Source organism: Suricata suricatta, chromosome 4, assembly GCF_006229205.1.
Source record: "Suricata suricatta isolate VVHF042 chromosome 4, meerkat_22Aug2017_6uvM2_HiC, whole genome shotgun sequence".
Taxonomy (NCBI): Eukaryota; Metazoa; Chordata; class Mammalia; order Carnivora; family Herpestidae; genus Suricata; species Suricata suricatta.
The window spans coordinates 46003964-46025797 of NC_043703.1; the positions used below are offsets into that span (position 1 = coordinate 46003964).

The 21834-nt window shown below is 33.3% G+C and overlaps 1 protein-coding gene across 5 annotated transcripts in view; it reads right to left on the reverse strand.

The window, feature by feature from the left end:
- PCDH17 (protocadherin 17) overlaps positions 1-21834 on the reverse strand; it is a 96532-nt gene that overhangs the window by 58035 nt on the left and 16663 nt on the right. For 3 of the 5 annotated variants that reach the window (XR_003907625.1, XM_029936638.1, XM_029936636.1), the window contains 2 exons: positions 4260-4318; positions 3954-4126 (listed from right to left, as the gene is read on the reverse strand). Coding sequence is in view for 4 of the 5 variants with exons in the window: in XM_029936638.1 (XP_029792498.1) it covers positions 3954-4126; positions 4260-4318 (232 nt within the window). In the remaining variant the exon portion in view is untranslated. Of the gene's footprint in view, positions 1-3953; positions 4127-4259; positions 4319-21834 lie in introns of those variants that run through there. The other 2 variants (XM_029936637.1, XM_029936639.1) reach the window with 2 other exon arrangements.

Here is a 21834-nt window from a genome sequence, read left to right on the forward strand (position 1 = left end):
CTAAGTGACAAATAGAAAGGCAGGGCACAAAAATGCAATCAAATAGAAAGAAACTAAGTGCATTCTTTGAGAATTTTTTAAATCCCACTAAGAGACACTAAAATCACCTCTTTCTATTAGAGGATTTAACATGAAATCCTTAAGGCTATCCCCAGCTGCAGTGCTGTCCATCACCCCTTCAATTAACTACTGAACCCTTTCAAATATTTTTGCTAAAATAATGAGCAACACATACTACTGCTGTGTATTTGGGATGATTAAACTGATGGTAGCAAATCACAATTCTCAGGAGTAAAACAAATGAAAAAACCTTCACAAAACAGGAGAAGAAAAAAGTGAGATTTGAACTAATGATAGAAGATCTCGAAGGCCTAAAACATTTGCAAAGGAAAATCATTATTAGTAGAAAGTTCCATTGAAAATGTGAAGATTTTTTTGGAATTAATTCCAATTACTAAGTTAAAAAGAAATATTTTGATTTAGAAATAGAATATTACTTTTCTTAATAGAGAAAACTTAGACAAGAAAAGAAGTAAACTAAGTTAATACAAAAAATGTAAAATGTAATATGTTACTGATTGTTTTACGTGAAACGTGTTAAGGCACTACTACAAATATTTAGGAAGAAAAAAAGACTCATAACCAGAATTCTTTCTGTTTTGTGTTTGGTTTATTTCTCCTAAAAGAAAATTTACTTTTGATTCTTAGCAGATTTTTGAAGGTATTAAAGATTAGGGTTTAATATTTGAAATCTGACATGAGATAATTGCTTAAATATGGCTGTCATCATCTTTCATCTGTAAAGGAAATTATTCTTTATGGGTGTGCATTGAATTAATTTGGCATTGCTTCTCTTGACGCTTTTCAAATAAATTAACAGAGTACATTGACCAAGACAATGGCTGATTGCTTCTTCAAACATTTTAAAATTATTTCTGAGTAAACTGTTCATTATGTGAATAGTATAAAGCACTGGGTAAAGGGGCAGACTCTGAAGGCATGTCATTTTATTTCTAACGCTGACTTCACTACTTATAAATGCAGAACACTGAGAACATTTCTTAATATCTGTTAAATGTGAGAGTAACAGTACTTACTTATCTATAAATGCAATGAAAACTAAATAGGATAATAAGTTTTAAGTACTGAATAATTCATTCAATGCATATGAGCTATTCTGATATTCTCCCCTAAGGTTTGCATACATGAACTCAGGTTTTAACTTATTCTTCAATGTTTATTTGATATCTAGTCATAGCAGTGAATCAGAATGTCTGAGAAAATTCTTCCATTTGGAGACAAAGTTGTGTAGAAAAGACACAAGTGTAGCTATATCTAGACCTAGGATAACCTGCTGAGCAGATTAATATATTTTTCAAAGTTCAGTTTTCTTGTAAGTAAGATAAAATGATAATATTTCAGAGTTTGCAGCTTAAATAAGTCTACAATAAAATGGAATTAGCACGGTTTATAGTAAACAGTAAGAACTCAGTAAATGCTAATCTCCCCCTTTGAATCTACACAGGTAGTAGAGAAGTATAAACATAGATACATGAAAGAGAGAAAGAAAGGAAGGAAGGAAGGAAGAGAAAAAGAGAGAGAGATGGAGGGAGGAAGGGAGAAAATGAAAAAGGAAGGGAGGCAGGAAGGGAGGAAGAAAGGAGGGAGGGAGGAAAGAAGGAACAAAAGAAGAGAACAAAAAAGATGATATAGATGATGGAAAGAAATAAGATAGAAGATGACAGATGGAGATAGGTGAGAGAAAGAGAGAGAGAGAGAGAGAGAGAGATTCCCCCATCTCTACTAGTTACATACAGTTTCTTGAAGGCAGGCTCCAAGTCAAATTTATGTTTGACGTTCCTGAAGAATCTAACTTTCCTCTTATTGAAAGGATTTAATAGAATTTATTAAATACATGAACTAATATATTAATCAGTCATTCAGTCAAAGAAATACTATTTTATCCAATGATCCAAAATCATGTTTTAAAGTAGAGGTCAGTATCTCTTCTATAATTTATAGATTAGCTAAGTGCAACTTTCAGATTTATAATAACTTTCCCATATTTATTAAGAAGGATGTGTGGAAACTACTTGTTCTCCAGGAGACATTTGTATTAGCATTTTCACTCTTAGACTAGCAATTATTTTATGTGTAATATTATTTACAATATATACCAGATACATGTCTTTCTAAGAATAACCACTTTTCTAAGGTATTATCTTCTAATATCAAAGGTGAAAAACAGATTATCAGTATAAATTACATTTTTAGGGATAAATAAAACCACTTCCTTTTTCTATAGGGGGCCTTGCTTTTGCCCCTCAAATATATTGCTCAGTTGGTGGATGAAAAGAAATTAAAGAGTTATTGTGAACAGCATATAAACTTTTTTTTTGATTAACAAAGTTTCTCATGAAGATATGATAATAAATGCAAACTCCTTATGCAGTATTACAAAAAGTAGCCAATGTATTATCCATCAACCACTTTATTACACACATACCAGGTCCAACAACCCACTCTTCCTAAGTTAAAAAATTCACATATTATATAATATGACATAGTCTGTACCCATCAAGATCATTTAAGTCACTGTAAGTAAATATTCAAATTTGTAGGAACTATGAATATTCTATAAATATTTAAATACCTTTTGTTGAAAATAATTTAAAACACAATATTGCATTGTTAGACAAAAAGTTGCTATGTATATGTGGCAGTTATTATCAAAAGTAGGCTTCTGGGGAGCCTGACCTTAAAAAAATTCAGAATAATTATATTCAGTGCAGAAATATAAATATATGCTATACTGAACATATGTATTTATTTCTGTATTGAATTTACATATGTGTGAATGTGTTTGTATTAAAATCCATTTTAATTTTAGGTTAGAGAAATTAATAGCATTCTATCTATTAATGCAGATGTGACATGTCAGGCTTCACTATAGGTAAAAGCTCACTTTCTATGAACTGACAATCAATAAGTGAATTAGAAGAATAAATGACTATGTTCACATAGTTTAAATGTAGTTTCTCCTTAAAAAACTGAAATAATCAATATTAGATATATTTAAATATTATTAGTACTTTGAAAACTAGTATTAACTAATATAATACATATTTGTAATTCTGAAATCTGATTTATACAACAGTTCTTTTCATTTTTTATAATTAGACATAAAAACCTATTCACAGTGTCTAAGTCTTATACGTCAGACTAGCTGAATTCTCTTTGGGTGAATTATAAGCAAATATTTCATTGTCTTTGAAACAATAAAAACATCAAAACTAATAAAAAGACATATCAAATTAATAAATTGAAGATAGACTTTTAGAAAACATTTGCATTTATTAAGAAGTGTTTCTTTTTTTATCTCTTTCACAGTAAACAAGTACATGTTTATTTGTCACCCATGAAGATTTAGATGTAAATCAAAAACAGGAGCCAAAATTCTGGCTTTGCTCTAATTTAACTCTTGAAAAACTACTTTGAAGCCAAAATGCACACTAAAAATAAACAAACAAAGCTTTATAATTCCAATTAGGTTTTCATTGTACCTAAACGTGGTGAATTTACTAAATTTGATCTTGTACATTAGTGTATTAGGATGTGCGTATCTAGCTACCATCTGCCTTATTTTCTTTGCTAATAAAATAAAAAATGGGAAATGGTTGGGAAATGTCTGTTAAGATAAGAACAATCTGCTGCCTTTGGTCAAGTTCTCATTTTAAGAAGGTTACAGACTAACATCCATGGTCTTCCTTTTTCTGTTGTTACTGAGGTATTGAATAGTTGCTTTCTGTCTGGGACAAGCTTAGGATTTGCTGTTTCTTTTGATATATTATCAATGGTCCATTCCACCGTGATAAACTGCAGCTCTAGTACTAATAGGTTTATAATGATTGCTTAAGCTTTACACTTCGTAAGCATTGGAAGGCTTCACTCACCTTGTTCAAGTGGTTGGCTTTTAGTTGAAGTAGTTTTCATCTTGAGTGCCTCCCTAACAGACATGTCACAGCAGGAGCCTTTGTTAGTGTCTTGGTCACTGTCAGCCTGATCACTGTCCCCGTGCCCACTGTCTCTCAGGCTGGCTCTTTCTGGGTCCTTAAACGTGGAGCTACTGAAATACATATAAAGAAAAAGAAGAGAAAGTGTTGTCTCTACGAGTTTGAATCTGAAGTGTAGTCTCTTGCAAAGCAATTTTGACACGAATGCAAATGGGGAAGCCGAGAAAGTTATTTAACAGGCCTTACCTTTGAACAAACTGCTGCCTGCTGCCCATGTAATTGGGCTCTGCGGGAAAATTGTCTGTCTGCGAAAGAGAAGGAAAAAAATACGTATAGTTGTACACTGGACAAATCTCCTGCAGAGCAACAAGATTTCCTAGTGGAAAAATGATTAATAATTCAAAAATTCCCTTAATCTTCAGATTTGTACATTTTAATTAAATTGGAAATTGCTGACATGTAATTATGTACTCAGAACAATTAAATGATTCCGGTCCACAAATTACCTGTTAAAGTAAACAATGAGCCTGTCATAACTGGCATTCTCTGTTACTACCAGGATGGATAACACTGTCTGTGTTGTTTCATTACTTAGATATGAAGATTGAACATTTGTGGGAGGAGAGGAAAAATGACCTAATTTCTCCATATTAAAAGTGTGAATTATTTAAGAATACTCATTTTTAAACATAATTACATCATCTGCTGGGATTCTACGCCCTCCTCGATGTCGTATCACTTAAAGTCATCCACTCCTCAATTAAGAGATGCTGGGCCTTTCTTTCAAATTTTGCCAATAACAATTACAAGCATGGCCCATATGGTTGAACTCATCTCTATAATTCATTCTCATCTACATTCTTATTATGGCCTTGAACTCAAGCTCTACAGTGGAAAGGGGTGTTACTGCTGGTTATTGAAAATAAAGCCAGATAAAAATAAGAAATAAAATGTCACTTAAAATATGGAGAGTAAAGACATTGAGAAACCAGGCTTGTTTTGTGGTTGTTTATACTGCTTCCAAACTGATGTGGAGGTCTGCCAAAAAGAACTGAATTCTCCTTGTATTATGGAACAGAGTCTTTTGGGAGAAAGAGACTAGATCTTTCATAGATCTCCCTATACTGTACATTCATACACATCACTTCTTCTTGCAGCTGACTCAGCGACAAAGGTTCTCCTGTTTTCAGCGTCACTTCATATCATGCCGTTGTGCCCTGAAGCAGCTATGGATTCGTACAAGATCATCCAGCATGCAAGTATTGGCGGCACAGGATCATGCAATTCATGAAGCAGAGGGCCCCAGGTAAGGCTTAATGCCGGGTAATATGTGTTTTCCATATAAATAAAGCTAAATTAAACTAACAGTACTCTTCTTTTCTTCCCATGAAATAATTTTAATTATGTGGCTTTGGGGAACTACTGGGGGGGAAAGGACATGTTAAGAGTAATAGCTTAAAGTACAATTTAAGTTTCACTGTCTGTTAAAAGCTTGAGGACAGGAAATACCCTCATAAATTTCTGATTCTATAATCTTCCTTTGTTGTTGTTGCTCAAATGACCTTTATCAAAATGCAAAGATGAAGGTAAACAAGGTCAATGTATTTCTCATTCCTAATCTGCTTCAATTATTAGTTGGTAGCAGACATTTTTCATTAACATGTTTTATTAGTTTTTAGGTTCTATGAAGCACCTTAATTATGTTTCCGTTATGGCCAACTATCAGTTCTTAAGGGTGATGATCTTCTAGTAAAAATAATAGTAGAAAATGACACCGGGGCAAAGATGTTTGCAACAGAATTGTGCCAATTTTTAAAATTACAATGATTTAGAAACTGAACATTTTAACTTAATAAAACCAAGTCCATCTTTTGAATTAGTCAAAAACATGTATACAACCCATTTTTGTTGTCAGTTAAAGACTAAACCATGAGTATCTTAGAACACTTCAGAAAATCAGAATCCTGGGTATTAAGGAGAGAGAAAAATATCAAAATCAAAGTAGAAATTCTAGTTAGAACTATATATTATAAGAAACCCTGTAAGTTGATTGGATTTACTTAGGTGGAGCATCACAAGATACAGATCCCTATTCAGTTAAACACAGGGAACCAGACAGGGAAACTTTCTTTCCACTGTTCTAATAAGGACAGTATCTAAAAGTGTTTGCTTATTCTTAAAGTTCTAAACAGCTCTAATAAAGTAAAAGACTAAACTAAGAAATAGAATACATTTCCTCACTGAATGAAGAGCTATTTTAAAACTATGTGTGTGCACACGGGCACATGTGTTTACGTACGTTTGTATGTATGTCTGTTTGCATGTATGCATCAGAGTGTTTGCTGAACACTGAGCGACAGTATTGCTACCAAATGTTATCTTGATGAAAATAGAAAAACGAGAGGAAGTCATAAGAGAAGGGATTTTACAAGGGAAAGAAAGAGGAAAAAAATAAAATTACAGAGAAAGGCGAGAGAAAAATAGAAAGGAGAAAGAAACAAAAAGATACATACATCTTTTTAGGATGATGGCGGAGAGAGGTAAAAGGAATGTAAAAAAGAAAGAAAGAAAGAAGGTTGGTTTATTATTGTAGAATTTCACAAAATACAATTGTTAAAAATCTGCAACCTAATCCGCAGCAGAGTATCAGAAGTGTACTAATAAGGCCTGCACTTATCCATTAAATAGGTAGAAGCCTGAAAGTGTGTGTGTTTATAATTACCATAATGAAATAGCCATTTGGCCTTTAACAAACATATAACTAACTCACTATGAAAACCACACTGGTTTTAATATAGAAAATAACATTTTCATTATCTAGGCTCCAAGGGTGTCAAAAAACTCATTTAAAATAATCTGAATGTAAAATAACTGTATTTGCGTAGGAAAATGAAAATAGACCCAAAACAAAAGCCATATGTACCACAGCATCAGTTAATTTAGAAGTAGACGGGTTTGAGGATAATTCTACCTTACACATCTATAAATCTTAACTTTTAAGTCTAAGAAGAAAGTAAAAGTTGAGGTCAGACACTTGTAGCTTTTTAAGTCTCAGCAGAGTATTTAAACATGAATATTTATATCATTGAAAACTTTAATCAAGCGCGCTAATGTTTTCCCTTCAAATTCAACTGGAACGCAGTGACTTTTAACTATTACTTTTAAAACATATAATTTGTTTTTTATTTCATAAAAGCACTTGAAATTTGTGGGTAGTTACAGAAAAATTCAAAAATCGACATTTAAAAACTTTAGAATGTGATCAACCTTTTAATCTATTTCAGTCAGGAATACAAAGACAAAAGTTTGGCCCTTTTTTACTGATTATTTGCTCATAACAAAACAGATCTCAACTATCTTCTAAAACTGAGTCTGTTCTCCTAGTTTGATTTTTTGTTTCTTGTTTTTTTGTTTGATGAACATGAAAACTTAGGATTCTTAACTTTTCTTTGTACTGGAAACACAAATAAGCAAGTAATCAATTAAACACACACACAAAGTGGATAAGTCTGAATGATATGAAGGGTTTGTTTGATTATTTGCCTTTATGCATTTCTCCAAGAGTACTCAGCAAATTGTAGTCAATTTATAAATGACATTTAAAATCAGAGTTTCTGTCAGGGGTGCTAATAATAAACTATTTCTAAGGCATACCAGAAGATATATTTATATAGTCCACAATTTGCTCCTCCTATTATAACTCTAGAAAACAAACCATGATTTAAAATATAAGCATCTATGAGAAAAACCAAAAGAAAGCACCTATTGAAACTGAACCATGTTGGTTCAGTTTGGGTAACTTTTTTATTTGTTGAAGTAGATTAATTTGATATAAACACTTATATGTGCCTAAAGAAGTTGAGTTGAAAGTGGATAGTAAAAAGATTATTTTTCACTATTAAAATTGTAAAAAAAAAACTTTTAAAATATATCAAGCATTTGACAAAAGTCAACATTTATTAATGATAAAAATTCTCAGCAAAGTCAGAAAAGGGAAACTTCTTCAACTGTATAAAGAGAATCCACCAAGAAAAACCCCGTGTATAACTAATACTATATTTACCAGAGAAAGAGTCAAAGTTTTCACCTTTGCTTTCACCACTTTTATTCACCACTGTGCTAAAAAACCATTAAGTTCAATAAGGCAAGAAAAATAAATACAAGAAAAATTAAAAAGGAAGGGGAAATTTCTGTTACCATATTCACAGAAAATATTACTGTTTAGGCAGGAAATAAAAGGAAATTAAAAAATCAGAAATAAATAAGTTAAGGTTGCCATATTTAAGGTCATCACACAAAATTCAATTATGTTTCAATGTTCTAGCAACAAACTATTGAAAACCAAACTTTAGAAAGCAATATATTTATCATAGTTCCCTAAGAATCAAATGCTTAGCAATAAATATTTTCAATGACAAGTTCAGAATTTGTACCCTTAACATTACAAAAATTGATGAAATAAATCAAAGAAGACCAAAAAAGATGAAGAAATATATTGTGTTTACAGAGTGGAAGACTCAACATGGTAAAGATGTCAATGTTCTTCAACCTATACATGAAATATAATAACATTCATATTACTGAATGATTTTCTGTAGATATAGACAAGGATTCAAAAATTTATAATGAAAAGCAAGGTGCCTATAATATCCTAAATAATTTTGAAAAAGAAGAATAAAGTTGAGGCAATCACACTATCTATTTGAAGAGTTACTGTGAAGCTGCACTGATCAAGAGAGTGCAGTGCTGTAGATAGAAAAGACACATAGATCGATAGAACAGAAAAGACTGTCCATAAGTAGCCCACAGAAATATGGCCAATTGATTCTCGACAAAGTTGCAAAAGGCAATTTGATAGATAATTCAATAGAAATGAAACTTAAACTACACCCCTCTCTCTATAGATAGATGATGGGTACATAGATAGATAGATAGATAGATAGATAGATAGATAGATAGATGATAGATAGATAGATAGATAGATATGTTAAAATAGATCACACATCTAAATCTAAATGTAAAACTGTAAAATTGTATAAGAAAGCCTAGCAGAAAACCTTTGTGACTTGGCATTAGGCAGAGTTCGCAGACATGATATACCAAAAGCATAATCCATAGCAAAAAAAATAAATAAATAAAATCCAGACTGATGCAGCCATTTGGAATTTAAAGAAATGTAAACTATGTTCACACAAAGATTTGAAAGATGTGTGCATAAATATTTACAGGAGCTCCCTTTGTCAAAACTAGAATCAGTCCATATCATTCAATGGGGAAGAGATAGACTGTGGTACATGCATACAATGGAAAACTCTTCAGCGATTAAAAAACACACTAATGATGTAACAATTTAGATACACCTCAAAAGCATTTTGGTGAGTGAAAGAAGCCAGTCTCAAAATATTGCACACTGTATGGTTCCATTTATAAAACTTCTCTAAAAAGCAAAAAGCAAAAACCATGATGACAAAGAAGAGATCAGTGGCAAGGTTTAAAACTGACTATGGAGATATAGGATAAAGAAGCTTTTCAGCTTCAGACTGTTTATTATCCTGATTGTGGTGGTGATTTCATGAAGCTTTTATATGTACATGATTAAAAATACATGGGGCTCTACATTCAAAAAAGGTTCATTACTATGTGCTAAAAGAGGTAATTCTAAAATTAAATCTAAGGTGATATCTGCCTATCATATAGGCTGAAGATCCTTCTACCTCACAGAGAATTATAAAACTACAACTCTTTTATTAAATATCTTCAATGAGGAGTGTTTCTGAACTTTGTCTTTTAAACTAATACAGAGCCAACTTTTGAAACCTATGTAAAAATTCCATATTCACTTGGACAGACTACAAATGGATTCAGGATATAAAGATCTACTTAGCCACACTAGCAAATCCAAGCAACAGCTCTATAAGACAGTCGCCTTAATATGAATTATTCAGCGAAATTTTCATTTCTTTCAAAGATGTTTTTCTTGTGTGCAGTTCCCGGCTACCCAGCCATAACATAAATACTTTAAACGAAGTTTGTAGACTGTATTTATTGCAAAGGGCAGGACTGGTTTTTTTGTTTGTTTGTTTGTTTGTTTGTTTGTTTTTAAGTAGGCCCCACACTCAACATGGAGCTTGAACTCATGACCTTGAGAACAAGAGTTGCATCTGCTGACTAAGTCGGCTAGGCTCCCCAACAAAGGAATGGCCTTTTATTTCAATGCAGAGAACTAACACGGTATATCGTGAAGAACAGGAATCCATCCTCTGGAACGGAGAGTTTTTTGTTTCTGTTTTTGTTTTTGTTTTAGAAAATACCTTGTATATTGATTGTATATTTGGACGTGAACAGACTATCTTTGTGAAGACCCTAAACACATTTAATATAAAATGATTAGCATCCACAATGTTCCAAAGTGTATGCAAAATATCTTCAAAGTGATTTTACAACTTAGGTATTAAAATTAGGATACACCATTTAAAAGGTGTAGTTTTATATTTTATATGAGATGACGTATGACAATTTCTTAGTTATCTAATATAATTCCTATTATAAATTTACATTTTTTAAATTCTGTATGCAGCGCTGTCATAATCATGAAATAATGGTAACTGGAGAAATGTCCGAGCAATTTGAAAGCAATATTTAGATTTCTAGAAAATGAGACAACTATGGATGAGAAAAATAAAGATATACTTTTGAGTCTCATTTCTAATTTCTAAGAAGGAAAATATCAGAATACTGTTTTTTAAAAGTAACCCTGCAAAAGGAAAGAGAAAAATAATTCGAGCATTAGGGATGTGGATTGTACAGTGAGTCTTCCCCATCATAGGTGCTATTTCAGTAAATGTTGGAATTCAATCTGTGATTAACTCAATCACTACATGATAAATATGCTAATTTGCCAGTATCCTCTTATATTTCCCATTATAGACTCATGGGGCAGTCCGGACATTTCCTACGGAGAGAACAATTTTTGACAAAACAAACAGCTCTCGCATTTCCAGAATTATTGGTGTGGAAACATAGGAGGCCGTGCTTTATAAACTGCTGGCATCCTTGCTATCCTTTTACCTTCCTAGGTCTGTTTCTTTATCAGAAAGGAGTCCTTTGAGACAGAGGCTCAGCAGGTAAATTCATTCCACAAAGATACGTTTAGCTCAGACTTTTGGCAATAAAAAAAAAAAAACCCAACATTCAACAATATAAAATTCACAGTATCTGAGATTCAAGCAAGAATTATAAGGTCTGCAATAAGTTAAGAAAATATAATCCATGGCTAGGAGAAAAATCACTCAATAAAAACAGATCCAGGCATGATCTGTTCACTGGAATTCACCAACAAGAATCTTAAATATTAGAATATTAAAAATATGGTCAAGAACATAAAAGCATGACTCTGAGAGTAAGTGCCTCCTTAAAATTTGAGCCCTAAGTACCTCCCTTGTATCATCTTCATCTTGGGCCTGAAGGAGAGAAGTAGATAATACAGAAAAGACCCAAATGCAACTTCTAAAAATAAACACTACAATATTTGAAATTAAAAATACACTGAATAGGACTGACAGTAGATTAGACATTGAGGAAGAAAAGACGCAGCATTTAAAAAAACTTTTTTTAAATGTTTATTTATTTTGAGAGAGAAAAAAAGAGAGCAGGGGAGGGAAGAGAGGAGTCAGAATCCAAAGCAGGCTCCAAACTCAGAGCTGTCAGCACAGAGCCCAATGTGGGCCTTGAACTCACAAACTGTGAGATCATGACCTGAGCTAAAGTCAGATGCTTAACTGACGAAGCTACCCAGGTGCCTCAAAAAGATGCAGTATTTTGTATCAGGCTCTAAAAGCGTTTGCCTCGGGGCACCTGGGTGGCTCAGTTGGTTAAGCAGCCTGCTTATGCTCAGGTCATGATCTCAGGGTTCTTGAGTCTGAGTGAGCTCTGCACGGACAGCTAGCTCAGAGCCTAGAGCCTGCTTCAGATTCTGTGTTTCCCTCTCTCTCTGACCCTCCCCTGCTCGTACTATCTCTCTTTGTCTCTCAAAAATAAATTTAAAAAGCATAAAAAAATAAAAGTATTTGCCTCAATAATTGTATATGTAATATACATATATTATATATTATTAAATTTATATTTTGTGTTTACCTATACAAGTTTTACATATTTATGTCAACACTGTCTTTATAAATTTGTAATATACTAGTAAGGACATGTATGTGGAATACAAGCAGATTCTCCCAAAGGTTGCAATACAAATATGAAGAAAATTTTAATTCTAGAGGTATTGATTTTAGGAATTATTAGAGAAAAATGACTTACTTTGATTCTTTGAAGTTATTGTTAAGACAGAACTTACTTCTCACACATGAATTTGGGGTTGGAGGTGTAGTTATGGTGTTAAATCAACCGTTACAGCTTCAGCTATCCTAAGATGATCAGTGTTTTCCTCCTCCAGGGGCACAGGGGAGTGGAATTTTGAAACTTCTTTTAAATTAGGAACATAAGTTCGACCACATGTATTGATGCCATTGGGTTGAAAACAAAGCCGAACAAGTTGAACTTTTCCCTTAATTCAAAGGCACTGCTTTTCACATTGATAGTAAGCATTCTCTTTGCAGCAGACTGAACACAAGGGAGTGTTAAGAGGTGAATAATTCACTTTAAGCCTTTTCATACCGACATTGCTTCTGATAGCTTTGCCTTCAACAGAATATATGGTGTGGTTCTTTCTACACGGCTGAAGTAGGCAACAGCATTTTAAGCCACCACTTATAAAGTTATCTGACAGCACCTATGGCTTTGGAATTTTCAAAGTGCATGAGGAATGGCAATAACTGTATTTATCAATGATTTTCAAAATCATACATTTTATACAAGTATAGTGTGGTCGACATTTGTGTTTTGCTACTAAAGGCATAATAAAAACATGAGAAATTTGTACCACATTTAGCAAAAGCTAGCATTACTTTAAATTAAAGATGAGAGAGCAAGAACAGCCACATCCTGTAAGCAAGCATTTTAAGTCTACTGCTCAATTAGGATGACTTAGATGATTTTGTTTTTAAAGTAACGAGGCTGTATATTAAAACCCTTGCAAATGTTAACTCTTTCAAAAACAACACTGATAATTTTAACAATAACTTGTGTGCCAGAGTTTAATTATGTTATTTATGAATATTAAAGAAAATCAGCTTTGAGAAGAAAAAAATATCGAGATAATCAAAAGGTAAGAGGAGTGCTATTTGTTATCTATAAAAGCACACAAAATAGAAAATACTGCACATTCTCTTTTTGTACTCGTTGAAGCTTTGAGTCCACAGGCCACCCAGGTGCCACAGACTGCGAGGCTTTCTCTCTGGCAACGGCATAGAGTTATGCCATGAGTTGATGTCTTAGGGGAAAAAATGCAACCTTTGACTTGCTGAATTTAACACCTCCAATTAATTTGTTCTCTTTAGTAAGGTCAGTCCCCCTATCTCAACCCTAGCTTAGACGCAGTCTTTTTCTTTTCTTCCAGAGACAGTAGGAGTAGGGAGATTTTGAGGTTCTATTCTTTTTGGTTTGTTTGTTTGGTTGGTTGGTTGGTTTTGGCTATCTCTCAGTCAGACTTGTTGTCTTAGAAGACTCTCCTCTGCTTTCCTCCTGTAATGTTCTTTCTCTCTCTCTGTCAAGAATATGGAAGGTTTATCCCACTAGAGGGAATACCTAAAGCTGGATTCTCTGCAATTGGGTCTCCAAACTAAGAACCCAAAAGTATATGTACCCAATGAAAATTCATTATAAGTCTGAACTTCTAGAACTCTGACATATGAAAAGAACAAGAGAAAAGGGAGGGAGACAAATTGGTGACTTGTTATTTTATTTATTTTCACTATGAATGTAAGATACATTTCCTTAAACTCTTATTTTATTAATGTTAAAGAACTTGCTAATAAGTAAAAGGGAATTTTTCTAAATTAACTTACTTAGACTCAAGCCAGTTTTCAGTCTAGTTTATTTAGCTAATATGGACATGTTTTCAAACTATACTGCACTGAATCTAAGTTTATGGAAATAGTGTCATTGTGTATTTTCTGTGTTCAGAGGCTTGGAGTATGCTGTGCCATTTTAGGATCCACAAAACAGTATTATTGATATTTGTTATTCATTCTTCTCAGTTGCCCCAGGACACAGAGTAATATTACAGTCTACATTTTTTTAACAGAAATGACAGCTAACTAACTTTCATAAAGTTCCCCTTCATATACCCAATTCACTACAGGACAATGTACTTGCTGGAAATGGCCAGGACAAGTCAGTATCTCTACTACCTCTGTGAGAAAGAAAAATCAGAATCCATCCTCATATTTTCAGAAATAAATTAATGATAAATTAATGTAACTTGACTTGAAATTCTTTTAAAAATTACTGTTATACCCTAAGCAAAAATAGTACTGTGATGGCCCTTGCCAATAAGACAACTCACTGAAAGAGTATGCACCTTTACCTTTCTATATTGCGTGTTAAGTTATTTGAATATGCTGAACATTACATATAACTCCAATAACTAGACTTTTTCCCCTTTGGCCAATAATATATAAAGGTAATAATGGACATTTATTATCAAATAGTCTAATGCATGCAGTAGGCTTACTCTACGATTACTTATCATCATGATAATCATATAAACTGTCAAAATAGGCATTTCTGAACATTTACCTTTTAAAGTGCAAAAGAAATTCAAAGTATTACACTTAGCCAATCATTAGAGAAAATTCCCCAAAAACAAATAACTAATTTAAAAGGTATAAATAACTAATTTAAATAACTAACTTGAAAACCAAACTGTATGTCTATTACCCATTTCATTAGTTTATTTTTTCCAAAGTACACGAAAATTTAAAACCTGATGGATACAATGATTTTGGTACACACAGTTCACCAACCTTCTTCCTCCAAATATTACATTTTTGATCAGAAGATAAAGTCAATTATTACTCAAATAATAGGTTAAATTTTGGAAAATGAAAGAAAAAAATATCAGCAAGATCAGGTTCCTGTCTGACTTTGCATCTGATTTTCAAGCCATCACCTGTAGAGGTGCATTCCAGTTCCTAATAGGATAAAAAAATAGGAGGAATTGAGGTGAAATTGAGTGATGCAATATCTTTCTCATTTTTTTCCTTCCTCTAACACTTTAATAGAGAATTTTTAACTCTTTATAAAAGGAAGGTTTCTTTAAGTTTATTTATTTTTGAGAGAGAGAGAGAGAGAGAGAGAGAGAGAGAGAGAGAGAGTGAGCATAAGCAGGGGTGGGGCAGAAGGAGAGGGAGAACACAGAATTCACAGCACACTCCAGGCCCTGAGTTATCAGCACAGAGCCCAACACAAAACTCGAACTCACAAACTGTGAGATCATGGCCTGCCCCAAAGTCTGATGTAATCAACTGAGCCACCCAGGTACTCTGAGAATTTTTAACTCTTTATAAGCAATAATTCATGCAACCAGCCAACCAATCAATTTATTTTACAATGATAGTAAATACTTTGGGGAAATTTTTGTTGCCCTGGTCTTTTGCGTGGGTTTCAAAGATTTACTAACCCCTTCCAAAACAACAAAAGTTATATACAAATGTATGTTTTCAGGGGCACTTGGGTGTCTGTCTTGGTTGGTTAAACATCTGACTCTTGATTTTGACTCAGGTCATGATCTCACGATTAGGGAGATTGAGCACTGTGTCAGCAGGAGACTGCTTGGGATTCTCTCTCTCCCCCTGTCTCTCTCAAAATAAATAAATAAACTTTAAATTTTCAAAAAATAAATTATTCATTGTATTTGAAAAGCAAAAAGAGTAAAGTGAGAGTATACTTATGAAATTTTAGGATATAATATACAGAGAATTTGGAAGATCTGCCTTCAAAAATGACTATTACAAAGTAAAAGGCATTCCTAAATTTGAAGAAAAATTAATTATTAATCAAATTTATGAGTATTAGATTACTAGAATATTTATCATTTTCCCTCTGAAATACAGGAATAAGTATCACATTCAAAATGTATGATTCAGTATGAAGAGTCTATTTTAGGTTGGCATTCATACCTGAAATTAAAATAAAGCTAAGTGTCTTTACTAATGTTAACAGATTTTTAATTAAACATTAGCACAGAATGAAATAAAATATCTCTACCCTTTATCAGACTGACACTTAATACCTAATTCAAGTATCTCTAGCTTTCTTTGCTTGGAGACTCCCATTCTAAGAACTTTTCTCCTCTGGTAAAAGCAGCAGGCTTACCCAGACAATCATTTCATGAGACAATAAGCCTGCACTCTTCCCTATCTAGTTTTGAAATAACAGACAAATATCTTGTTCTTGTTAGAGGCTATTTATAACTTACATAATTCAGGTTTTGTTTTGTTTTGTTTTACAAATACACAAAAGGAAAGAAATTAAGAAATGTCAACAGTTAATAATGCCTTACAGAATGGTTGGTGAACCCTGGCCCACTATCTGTTCTTGAAAATCAAAATTTATTGGAACTCAGCCATGCCCTTTAATTTATATGTTGTCATGTTTCACTGGCAGAGTTGAGTTGTTGTGGCAGAAACTACACGGCCCACAAACCCTAAAATATTTACTAGCTGCCCCTTTTTAGAAAAAGTTGCAGGCTCCTGCCTTAGAAAAACTAGGTCTCAGAGCGCCTGGGTGACTCAGTCAGTTAAGCATCCTACTTCGGCACAGGTCATGATCTCACGGTTTGTGGGTTCAAGCCCCGCATCGGGCTCTGTGCTGACAGCTAGCTCAGAGCCTGGAGCCTGTTTTCGAATTGTATCTCCTTCTCTCTCTGACCTTCCCCTGCTCATTCTGTCTCCCTCTCTCTCTCAAAAATAAATAAAACATTAAAAAAGAAAAAAAAGAAAAAAAAAACCTAAGTCTCAGTTCTTAACATTGTATTTGCAATTTTTAGTCTACTCACTCCTGGAGATAAAATACTAATGAGGTATTTTCACATATACACTATGTTTAATTAGGTCATAGTTTAGGAATAACAACAACAACAACATGCAAGTTATTTTCATCTTCTGTGGAACACAGACTTCTCTCCCAGAGTATGCATTTGGAAGATGCCTGATTGAAAAACTGTTCATATTTTTTAAGTGGATTTCAGTGTTAGGTGATTTGTAGCATGTTTATATTCAATTCCAAACTACTTAAAACTGTGGAAACAGTACCATCATGGGAACACCTGAAAACAAAATGCACTTAGACACATTAAGTTTCCTGAAGTGTATGACAAGTTCCTCTAGAGTGTACTTAGAACAAGAGTAAGTAACCTGTTCTTTCCCAGAGAAAAGAATTCTTCTGTTCTTGGTCCTTTGTCTCTTGTGCTTCCTTACATATTTTACAGGGTGATTTTGTCACTGTATCTCAACCTCCCCAAATCTAAACATCCTTTCAACTTCATCAGCTGGAACCATTACAATGACTTCTGTTTTATGAGTGGAGAAACTGAGGCCTGTGGAATTCATGAAAGGCTAGCTGGAGGTTCCCAGGAGTAAGTAATAGGAACAAGTTTCTTTTGACTCAAAATTTTGCACTCTTTCAAATAAAAAACCTGCAAGTACTGTATGATCCATGTCCCTTTTGTGAGTATCGTGCTTTGCTTTCCAGGCTATTTATCACTGTCTGATGTATTTTACAGATTTATTACTTTTATTCTAATAATGCTTGTTAATCAATGTCCATACAGTGTTCTGATACCAGGTCACACCCCCCTGAATGGCTTTGTTCCTGCAATTGTTCAGCTCTGAATAGCATTAAACACAGATGAAAGCAATGAGGTCTTCTGGACAGCTTTGATTCAAATAAAAGAATCAAAGCCAGTTCTATGATCAAATCTGAGAATCCTGGGTGCTTCTAGAGTCTCCAAAATCTGGAAATATTTTCACTCTATATGACCAACTTACAGAACCTTATGAAGCAACTTACTGGCTATCAGTTTGAAAGACTTTGTGGTAATGTGTCATACGTACATAGGTCCCAGGAGAGATGGGCTTAATATATGGAGGCCTTAAAGAATTCTTTTCCAAACTGACCGGCATTCTAGGAACTAAGTTTCACTAATTCGAAGTAACAATTATTCATGCTATAAGATGTTTTCATACTCCATCAATACCTCCATAAGAATGCCTGCCAAACATGATATCCCAACTGGTATAGCAACAAAAACCCTAAACTCTGAGTCATATGACATTAATTTTCTATTCCTGGCTAGCTGTATATATGTGAGTAATATTTCTGTGCTTAAATATTCTCACATGAAAAGAAGTGTAAATGAAATCAGATGTTATCATATGTCTATAACTTTCTGGTATTCATTGGTCTACTAGAGTTCTTTTGTGGAAACTTCTCTTCAGTTTCTACCTGGGGTGAGCTTTATTTCCCACAAGTTCTCTCTGCATAAAAAGCATGGTTCTTAAGCAAGATTTAATATCTTTCCACTTAAGAGTTTACTTTGGTAGTTTAAGAAGTTTAAAACATCTAGAAATTATTTTTTTGCAAGACAGTCTATCAAAAATTGGTCACTTTTTAAAAATGTCTATTTAACACTTTAAAAAGGACGCCTGGGTGGTTCAGTCAGTTAGGCATCTGACTCTTCATTTCACTTCAGATCATGATCTCAGGGTTTGTGAGATCGAGTCCCAGATCAGACTCCACACTATTGGTGCAAACCCTGGTTGGTATTCATTTTCTCTCCCTCTCTTTCTGCTCCTCCCCTACCTTCTCTCTGTCTCTCTGACTCAAAACAAATAAATAATCGTTAAGGGAAAAAAAAAAAAACATTTAGAACAAAGTGACCAATTCTGGTTTAGAGAGGTAAAAGTTGAATTTTGGAATAAAATAAATTAGCATTCTAGTAAAATTACTTTTTTATAATTGTAAGTATTCTGGAATAAAATTGTACTTTTGTATAATTTCTAACATGAAATATTGTTTTTATGGAGAATATGTCTGCATATTAGTACCCTAATTGCTTCCATGTTTTACTTCCTTTGCTGTTAACAATGATAATCATATGTGTTAATATTTATTCAGAATTTAGTATTGATCATATCCTTTACATGCATAATCATATTTCATCATTAATTCTTCCGACAACTTTATGAGTAGCAAATATTATTACACCTAGTAATAAAAAAATAAAAAAGGCTAAGCATCTTGGTCTGGACATAAATTAAAACAAAGAACCCTGGGAATTGAATCTTAGCGTAAAGAATCAAACTGTGAATCAGGGAGGATCTAATTAAATGAATTATCCGTTAATTGGCCTAGAATTCCATCAGTGTTAAGATAATATGAAACTACAGTGTTGATGTGGAATAAGGTCTATCTATGACATATTTATATTTTTAGGCAAAAATCTAGTTGTATGTCCTGCATGTGTTTGCACATTACAGCATGGGAAGATAGACCAGTTTCCAATCCCTTATTCAAAACCCTTGCACTCAGACATGTTTTGTGATCCCTAAGTCTTTCATATTTCAGAATGACATTTGCTGTACATGTCATGTATTACCCATCCCAGCAGAGACTGGTACAATACCTCAAATTTAAACTTATTAGTATTTCTTCAGTAAAAAAAAATGTTGATATTAACACTAAGTGGAACAAGTAAAGATTAAAAATAATCTTAAATCAGTTCAAGTCTGAGTTTTTAAATTTGTATTTAGAAAAGGGATTGTGGATCTGAACAACAAAAGATTAGCAGTAACTACGTCTGAGCACTAAATTACAGGCACTTATAAGTTTTTAAATGCAACTTTCTCTGTTTTCAGTCCAGAAAACATGTAATGAGTTCTTACTATACACTAGGTATGGTTTTTTTTAGTAGAAGTTTTGCAGTAAAAATTCCTCTTAAAATTAGGAAAAAACATACACATTTAACTCTGGAAAAAAACAAGAAAGAAAGAAACCCAAAGACACATATTCTGGACCGAAAACCTGAAGTTATTTTAAATGCAAAATCTTGGATCTTCTTCCATAGAAGAGTTTTATAATAGTTGCTCTTATTCCTGAGAGTAAAATCTCTTCTAGGGAAACTATTGACTTGGTAAAAATCAAATAGGAAAGGAGTAACTAGCCCTGCAGTCAAATGTAGCCAATTCATCCCTGGAGGCGAACTACAAATTCCCAGTTCAATGTTAGAGTAGTTGAAATCCAAAAGGCAATAGACGAGCAGTGCCTGGCTCTCAACTACACAGGTCTAGGGGCACAGTCTCAGTGGAGTTGCTTCATCTTATAGGAAATCTGTCATGGAGCCAAAAATTCAAGAGTCCAAAAATCTCATATATTTACATTTCAACTGTCCTTGAAAAACTCTTCCTTAAGGATTACTTAATTCTAGGTTTAAAAAAATGATATGTCCTTCTTATATGTGGATTAGACAACATTTTGTATGAATATGAAACACAAAGTAGATAATTTGTCCCCAAAAGAAGTGAAAAAGTAGAAGAATTCTTCTCTTTCCTGAGAGCCTGCTTTCACCTTCCTTCTTTGGAAAATGAATCAGGTTGTCATACGTAGTTTGAAAAATAGGTTTTTCCTGTCTCTGAAGGAGCAGGAGTTTATTCAAGCAGAGTTAGGTAGTTTATAAAAGTATAGACTTAATATAAAAAAGACAAATTATAAAACTCTTCCTGTAGTCTAATACAATTTAAGCTTCCTGATACCACCTCTTTTTTTTTTTTGAGAGGACAGAACATAACAATATGAAATGATACACCTAGTAGCACAGTGCATAAATAGCTCAAACTGAAAGCGTAACAATAAGGTCTCTGTCTATTATTGCAGAACCAATAACTAATCACAGTGAAAATCATGACGCACTATTACATTAATCTGTGTTACCTCTATCATTAAAAAAAATTAGTGCATTTAAAATAACTTCACGTGCCAAATGACAGTAAGCCTTCCAGTTGAGATGATGTTGAAAGGAATATTCGTAAAGGGCAGAGCCATAGTCTTATGTAGCTTGTATCAAGATTACAATAGAAGCATGAAGAATCTGAGAAATAACTACATCAACCAAAACGATAGTAGCACAGTAGCCCAGTTACATCATTCACCTGCGCTATGTGTGTTCTGCTATTATGAAGTCAATAAAAAACACATTAAAAAGCTTTAGAAAATACTTCCCTGTCAATTAGCCCTTGGATGGATTCTACTTTTTCGGTTTCCCTGTTGATTTAATATACTAGATTATATTAGCAGCACTGGCTTGTAAACAAGGAAGATCTGAATCCTATTAATGGAGATATGCTGCCAAAATAATCAGCTACATACTTAACAAGTTTCCAAGTATTTGGAAAAGCTGTGAAATGGGATTATAAGGTTAAGCCGTGTACATCTGGCTCACCATCATATAAATATTCCAGAAACTTGATCTCATAGGCTGAAGAAACACCTGTCTAATCATGACTCTTTTCCAAGTTACATGAACTTCAGTGAGCAGAGCAGTACACAAATGCCGACAAGAAATGATGTTCAATTTGCATAATGTATTTCTTGTGTAAGGCATATAATTTTATCATATATTACTCTTCTGAGTGAGGACATAAGAAATATTTGAGGAAGATTCTGTGGTATCATACTTATATTGCTGAGGGAGTGAGGGGGAGCAAAATTGTTTTAACTCAGGATAACCACCCGAAACACTATATTTTGCTTTTTTTCTTATGCCATGGTATGTAATTTTAGCATAATTGGATGTTGTAAGTATAAATGTAGTATAATATGGACCCAGAGAATAACTGATGACAGCAGGAGTTTGTGCATAAAATAACAGTAAAGA